The sequence below is a fragment of the Gekko japonicus genome, unplaced genomic scaffold (genome assembly GCF_001447785.1).
Source record: "Gekko japonicus isolate JY-2015 unplaced genomic scaffold, Gekko_japonicus_V1.1 scaffold506, whole genome shotgun sequence".
Classification (NCBI taxonomy): domain Eukaryota; kingdom Metazoa; phylum Chordata; class Lepidosauria; order Squamata; family Gekkonidae; genus Gekko; species Gekko japonicus.
Window position 1 is genome coordinate 823,223 of NW_015175372.1, and position 8,365 is coordinate 831,587.

The 8,365-nt window shown below is 39.6% G+C and overlaps 1 protein-coding gene across 1 annotated transcript in view; it reads right to left on the reverse strand.

Moving 5' to 3' along the window:
* Positions 1-8,365, reverse strand: part of KIF6 (kinesin family member 6) — a 295,241-nt gene that overhangs the window by 173,827 nt on the left and 113,049 nt on the right. The window contains exons 11-14 of the mRNA XM_015425506.1: positions 5,596-5,701; positions 4,942-4,987; positions 3,126-3,218; positions 629-811 (exon numbers count right to left, since the gene is read on the reverse strand). Coding sequence (XP_015280992.1) covers positions 629-811; positions 3,126-3,218; positions 4,942-4,987; positions 5,596-5,701 — 428 coding nt within the window. The remainder of the gene's footprint in view (positions 1-628; positions 812-3,125; positions 3,219-4,941; positions 4,988-5,595; positions 5,702-8,365) is intronic.

Consider the following 8,365-nt stretch of genomic DNA (forward strand, 5'->3'; position numbering starts at 1 on the left):
TAGAATGCAGATCAAAATAATGCATCTTTCCTATACTCTGAATAAACAAAAGGAAAAAACCCTGAAACCCCTTTGGAAATTCAAGCTGCTGGTTGATTTTTTGATATATTCATGTTATATAAACCATGTATTGAACAGCCTCTTTGAGCATAATTTTGATTCACAGACAGGCAGTAGTTTCTTAGCTACTTTTTCCACAGAGGATGCTGGATCAATGTTTCTCAGTGTAAAGATTATATATGACACAGAGACAGTTGGTGGCTGTAAATCAAGCCATGTGATACCTTTTATCAAGACCAACCAAAATAACATAACATTCCATACAAGCGCTGATGCAGAAATCCTACTTCCAACTGGTGGCACTTGGAGATTTCCCACTATTACAATTGGTCTCCAGACAACCAAGATCACTTCATCTGGAGCAAATAGTTGCTTTAGAGGGTGGACTCTATGGCATTATACCCTGCTGAAGTCCCATCCGTCCCCAAACCCCACCCCCCATTCCCCAAATATCCAGGTATTTCCCAACCTAAACTTGGCAACCCTACCTCTTTCAGACTCAAATAGGACACATCAAAGGACATAATGTGACAATTCTGAATTTGTAGATATTACTAAATGCACTAACCTGTGTTTCTGGGAAGAAAACCGGGTTTAGGTTTCAAAGAGACAGGAAACATGTACTCATTTTCTTCTTTTTTTGGAAGAAGAGAACTTTCTGGGGTTGGGACCTCCTTTGAAGAAGCACTGAGTTGAAGAAGGGCATTTTGGGCTTTCTTTTTTTCCTTCTTTAACATATTTACTAAAATATCTAAAATTCATTATAAGGAAAATGTGAGCAGGTTTTGGAGATCTAGTATAGTACTACAAACTCTACAACACCCCCACCCCAGGTCTGCTACTTATACAGAACAGAAAGAAAGATTATTCATTTTGTATCAATAATTATTTACTTACTTAGATCAGCATGGGCTTTGTTTTCTTCATGGGTCAGTGCAGGTGGTGGTCAATTTGTTTGCTGAAAGAGTACACATTACTTAGTGTACAACTGAGTTCATGGGACATTGTGAGTGCTTTGGGAAAACTGGGAATTCTTAGTAGGCACATAGTAGATACATCTGTATGCCTGTGGATTTTATTATGTATTTGAAATATTACATCCCACCCTTCTAATGGGTTGGAGCCAGCTAACAACAAATGTGTGGTGCAGTATTAACCACATTGAGCTGGCCATGAAAGTCACTGGATGAAGTTGGGCCTGTCATTCTCTCTCAGCATCACCTACCTCACAGGTTAGTTGTGAGATTAAAAGGCCAGAAGCCAGAACCATGTGTGCTGCCTTTAGCTCCCTGGAGAAAGGGTGGGATAAAAACATACTAAATATACAAATTAAATCAAGTCTAAACATGAAAAAAACAAAAATACTAGCATTAAAAATTCTGTCTATTATAAAACAACTATACAATCACCACATCAGTTTTAAGACTGCACTGACATTACAATTTACTAGTCACTGGACTCATAATTAACATTTCAATTCATTGGTTCAACTAGGATTAGCTAAATTTTACAAGTTTTCTTATGACGGAAGGGATCTGAAACATAGCATAAACAAAGCTGTTCCACAAAGCGGCCACAGAAAAGCCCGGTTTTTGACCTGGGTCAGCCAGATTGCCCTTGATGAACAGATGGATAAGAGACTGGTAGGCTGCTTTAAGTATTCAAATAGGTTTATATGTTCCTCAGATGAAGGTTAGAAGATTCTACTTTAGCTGGCTCTGTCTGCATACAAATCTCTTTTTTTTTTAAATTGTATGCCTAATTCTCAACTTAACTCCAGTGTGTGGACCAAAAAAAACCCCATGCAGTGGGTAAGAAGCCCCAATTTTGAAGACAGATCTGAAATCTAAAAATCACCAAAATATTTTGGGCTTCAACCACCCCCCCATCACAGAAACAATGTCTGCAATGTTAAGAAAAGAATCTTTTCAACATCATGAGATCTCAGTGACCATTTGGAAAATTGTTAGAGAACTGCAAATGATATTGCTGAGTCTTTCATGCCTCACTCAGTGTCAGTAAACAGGAAGGGAAGAGAGACTTGAGAATGGTGAGAGGGAGAGAATGAAGCAAGGAAGCACACTAAGAGGAGAGAAGAAGGGATGGATGGGAAAGATGAAGACAGGGGGCAGAAAAAGGCAGGTAGGTAGATGGGAGAAAGAGAAGAAAGCAGGTAAAGGGGAAAGACTGCAGGTGCTGCCAAGGGATGGACTGAAGAAAAGTGGAGATATGGTAAGGAGGCGAATGAAGAGAATAAGGTCCTTCCCCCTGAACTCTTACAGAACCCCTGCTTTTAAACAGATAATGTATTTTCAAACCATGAATGCAAAATAACCTTAAAACAAACATTGAAGAGCAGAGATCTTTAGAATTCTAAATTGTGTCAGATACCATGCTCTACATTTGCATAGCATGTACAGCTTGTCTAACACACAGAACACACAGTAAGAAAAACAGCAGTTAATGTTATAAAAATTGAATTATTCTGTAACATTTCTGTTAGCTCAAAACTATTAGGTTTTCCTCTCCAGCACACATATAGATTGGAGTTATCTCATCCGTTTCTATCACATCAAAATAATTTTGCACCATGCCAAAGCTGCAGCTATGTTTTCTGTGGGTAAATAGAATGGGAGCAAAACACATTTTGTATACATTGTATGGAGCCTCAGGTTGAATACAAATTTATATTTAATTTAAATACGAAGTCCAGTAGTCCCCAAAGCAGCATTTCACTTGGCTAAAAATAACAATTACAGGAAATTCAACTTTTTGAAAGGTAATAAATATTTCTTTATATAGTATCACTTTTTTCCATTACTTAAAAAGGCACCTGCTTGACATTAGGTTTCCAGAAACTTTGGATCGGAGATAGAACTCAGCCAAGCAACAAAGATTTTTACATTCAGGAGATTGAACCAGCATGTTACAGATAATAGCAAACGTTGGATCCACATTCCTCTAAGTTAAACTATGCAGGGAAGAAGTCCTTTAATTTGTCAAGCAACACAATGACATTTCCAAATTAAATGAAATCTTAATGTGTTGTCTTTCAGAAAGGATACTGATTTCATTGTCTCGTTGCTGCAGAAGATTCTTTAGCTTCTTTAACTCTTCTGTCCCAAATGAGCTGTTAGCAACTTTGTCTTCAGGAATGTCTGAGGCAAGCAAAGCATTCTCACAGGGCTTTGCATTAAGAAGTCTCTATTAAAAAGGGGGGAAACAATTCTGGGCTCTTATAATTTAATGGTCATGCTGTTAGTATTCTTCCATTTCTTTGTCTTTTCAATAGAGGTAAATTTCTTTAGCCTAACCAATATTACCATTGTGGACTACTACAGTTAGCTCATGATGGTGCTCTCTCCTGCTACTTGTCACTTTTTCACCTAATGCCTTCTTTCTCTCTTTTGTTTGACCTTTTGTTTGCCTAATGGTTTTCACTTCAAATTAAATTTCCTCATCCTCATATTCAAACTGCTCTATGCGACCCCACGGACCACACCACACAGGGCCCTCCTGTCTGCCGCTGTCCTCCGGAGTCTGCTTAATTTCATGTTTCTTGCATCAATAACACAGCCTAACCATCTCATCCTTTGCCATCCCCTTCTTCTTTTACCTTCAATCTTTTCCAGCATCAGGGTCTTCTCCAGTGAGTGCTCCCTTCTCATTTGGTGGCCAAAGTATTTGATCTCATTCTTTACTTAATTCTCTCTTCTTTCAAAACCTTTCCTCACTTTCGCCTTTTACCTAGTCCCAAATTCACTTATTCGCTAATCCCATCTACTCTGTTTTGCCAAGCTCCCATCTTTTTCAAACTCTCTCTCAAAAGGTATGTCATCTGGAAGATTTTTGCTGAACCAGCATAGTGTCCTTATGGAACTTCCACTAAACTTTCCTCAACTTCATCCCCACTATGTCTTTATGAAGCTCTTCCTCCCCTTTCACCTTTGTTCTGTCTTTATTTTATTTATTTATTTATTTATTATTCAAATTTATATCCCGCCCTCCCCAATGAGTTCAGGGTGGCTAACAATAGGGGCACAATGCCATAATAAAACAGTTAAAAGCAGAATAAAACAATACAAAATTACAATAAAGTACTGGTGCTCTGATTTAAGCAATATAGGCAGACAGTGTCCTCTTTATTCTGTGCAATAGTTACCACACTGCTGATGGCAAAAGACATTCAACAGAGATTAGATATTATTAATTTATATGGTGATATTCAGTAGTAATATAGACATTTTAAAAAACACACATAAGAACATAAAAAGAGCCCGGCTGGATCCTGTCTCACACAGTGGCCAACCAGTTCCTCTGGTGGACTAACAACAGGGCATAGAAGCTGAGTCCTTCCCTTGATCTTGCCTGCTGGCACTGGTACTCATTTACTGCATCTGAACATGGAGGTTTCCTTTAGTCACCATGACTGTGATCACACACGTCTTTAGATCTGACATAGGTGCGAATGCCTGACAGATCTAAAGGGAGCGATCAGACAGCAACATCTGGGAAGCATCCCGCATTCATCAGCAACCCATGCTGCTCCGCCACAGAAATGAAGTTAAAAGACACCACGAAAAGCCCGGCTCTAATGGGTTCCAAGGAGTCACAGACAGACCTTCCCCTGTCTGATCACGCAAGCACGCTCTCATGCTGTCGGGATGGTCTGATCATGTCATCCCGTCTCCATAGGGGGGCCCTTAGTGAGCAGGTGCAATTCCTCATTTATGCACATGGGAAACAAATGGCCCAAAAACCCTGACTCAGCTGCAGCTACAAAGCGAGGTGTGATCTCACAACTGTGTGCCAGTTTGGTGTAGTGGTTAAGTGTGCGGGCTCTAATCTGGGAAAACCGGGTTTGATTCCCCACTCCTCCACTTGCACCTGCTGGATGACCTTGGGGAAGCCGTAGTTCTGATAAGAGCTGTCCTTGAAAAAGAGCAGTTTCTGTCAGAGCTCTCTCAGTCCCACCTACCTCACAGGGTGTCTGTTGTGGGGAGGGGAAGGGAAAGGAGTTTGTAAACCACTCTGAGACTTCTTTAGGTAGTGAAGGGCAGGGTATAAATCCAATCTCTTCTCTTCTTCTTCTCTGGAGGAAATAGCCTCACTTCCCCTCGGCTTCAACTGGTGCGTGTGACTGCAGCTCATGTCTAGTAGCTACTGATAGACCTATCCTCCATGAATCTGTCTAATCCCCCTTTAAAGCTCTCTATGCCGTAGCCATCACTATATCCTCTGGCAGCTAGTTAATACTATTTGTGGAACACTTCCCAGATATAAAAATGGAGAAAACATAAGACAACCATCACATTTTCTTGATTACACTATCCAAACCAGAAATATTTTCCTTCTACTTGTCAAAAAGTACTTGGTGCTTCAACCATTTAATTTAATACGGTTCTAATATAGAACCTGCATTTCCTACTCACCTCTCCCTTAGTACAGTTTAGTAAAACAAAAATACATAATATGTTATTATCAAGTTAAGAACCCCTCCCCACCTTGCGGCAAACAGTAGTAAATGAAGTGTACCTTTAAATGGCTGAAACAATAGTTGATCTTCCGCATATCAGCACCAACATCCAATGTGCTTTCAGCATCTGTATCTTCCAAAAAACATTTAATCTTCCCATCAACCCTAAATAAATATAACAACAGAAGAAGAAGAAGAAGAGATTGGATTTATACCCCACCCTTCACTACCTAAAGGAGTCTCAGAGTGGCTTACAAACGCCACCCCCTTCCCCTCCCCACAACAGACACCCAGTGAGGTAGGTGGGGCTGAGAGAGCTCTGACAGAAACTGCTCTTTTTCGAGAACAGCTGTGCCAGAACTATGGCTTGCCCAAGGTCATCCAGCAGGTGCAAGTGGAGGAGTGGGGAATCAAACCCGGTTCTCCCAGATTAGAGTCTGCGCACTTAACCACTACACCAAACTGGCTCTTAATAAAGAGAGAATAAATATGTTTATTGAGAATTGAGTACTTTATGTTATGTACTGGAAATCCACATTTCAAGTTAATGTATATCCTTACATATATTTTCAGTGCAACAGATTTGATATCCACATATTTTCTTTTCTTTTGCATCATCATCATTAATAACAATAGAGAGTAAGTAGCTTCAAACTGTTTCTAATCTTCTTGATTGTTTACATTACCTATAGTTTTTGCACTCTCTCAAATGAGAAAAACAAGAGACTTGCCTTTACAACTGCAAAAAGGAGTACAAACATACTATAGGTACACTTGTGGAAAAAAACTAGATGGTATAAGAGTAAAAAAAAGATTTAATACAAAACACAATGATTCAAGGATATCAGCAACTACCATACTACAGGAATAAGTACAAAATACATGGACAAAACTGTAACAAAGTATTCAGTCAATAGCAAATGGGCAAATGCACCTCAAATGGCAAGTAACACATCCGATGTTACATATACAGCTGATGATACAATAGTAAAAATGGATGACGATAGCTAGCTGTAATCCAGTTTGAAACTAGTCTTCTTCAGAACTCTTCCAAGTTGTTTGTAGACTCTTGTCTGCTTACTCAGAGACCTTGCGTCATCATGGCAATTACTGAATTCGTACAAAGGCAGCCATTTTCAGCTACTCACCTTTACTATATCAGGTATGGGTTAGCAAAAAATCAAACTGTATGTTGTATTTAACATGTGACTTGCCACATGAAGTACATTTGTTTATTGTGCTATTGACTTGAATGCATTGCAGAGTAGTAGTTATTGTGTTGGATTAAAATCTAAGAGAACTGGGTATAGACCAGGCCTCTCATAGTTCCTCCTTGCCTCATTTATCCTCACACCAACCCTGGGAGGTAGATTAGGTTGAGAGAGAAAGTGATTGGCCCAGTGTTATTGATGCATTTGACAATGACAGGAAGTTAAACTCTCTACTGTTGAAAGACCTTTGGGGGGATGGACGTAGGGTGCAAATCTGATGTTTTAGAACAATGGTCTTCAAACTTTCCTGGTTCAGAACACACCTTGAAGAAAAAGAAGAAGAGATTGGATTTATACCCCGCCCTTCACTTGGAGTCTCAGAGCGGCTTACAAACTCCTTTCCCTTCCCCTCCCCACAACAGACACCCTGTGAGGTGGGTGGGGCTGAGAGAACTCTGACACAAACTGCTCTTTCAGGAACAGCTGTGCCGGAGCTTGTGACTGACCCAAGGTCACATCAGCAGCTGCAAGTGGAGGAGTGGGGAATCAAACTCGGTTCTCCCAGGTTAGGTCTGCACACTTAACCACTACACCAAACTGGCTCTCCCCAGGCAGCAGCATGTTACAAGCATGTGGCAGAAATCACATGACATCACAGTGACAAGAAGAACCTGCCTGAATTTTTTAAAAAAGAAATCTCTCTACCAGAAATGTGGGCAAAGGTGTCTGCAAAACTAGGCAGGGGGTGTGGTGCCCTTGCTTCCTAAGCATGCATATTAGGGTACTTCGAAAATATAGCAAAAATAATAATAACAATAACAGCCCTTAGAACTGATGGTCCCATATGTTTAATATTAGGTGAAAAGGTATGTATTGTAGCTCACTGGAAACAAGTAGAAGATGCTCATAACACGTATAGTAAAGTTTATAAACTGGAGTCTATAAATAAGTTAATTAATAATATTAGTAGTCAACTAAAATATTTCTATAAATAAAAATACCGTATCTGAAACTATAAATGCAACCTAAGCTAGCATTAGTAGCCTCCTGTACATTTGGGGCCATAATGGAAATATGTTAAACTCCCCTTCCAGCGAATGCTATTTCATACTCTATGTATCTTCCACTAAACAGGTCAGTTATTATGTGGTGTTCTAGCCTTTTTATTTTTTATTTTTTTATTTTAAGGTTTCCTTAAAAGACGTTGGTACCACTTAGAAGGTAATTAAGGGAACAAAAGAAAGCAAAATACTGCATATCCAAGATATTAGGGTGTGGTTTTTTAAAAATCCCAACTTGAGAAAACTCTTGTTCTATAATAATATATCCTTTTTTGTTGCAGCCATTGTTAAAGAAGCTGTTAACTATTTAATATTTAATATAAATAATATTAATATTTAAGTGATTAGACACTTTCCCATGTCTGATCACTCCAGTGCACTCTCATGGCATCAGGATGGTCTGATCAGGCCATCCTGACTCCGTGCCATTGTTTTTTCCCCCTTTGCAGTATGCTCATCACCGCAAACTCCACAGGGAGCCCTCGGTGCGGAGGTGCGATTCATCAATCCCTTGGTTAAGCGCATGGGGGTGAAACGGACCACACAAGAAAGAGTCA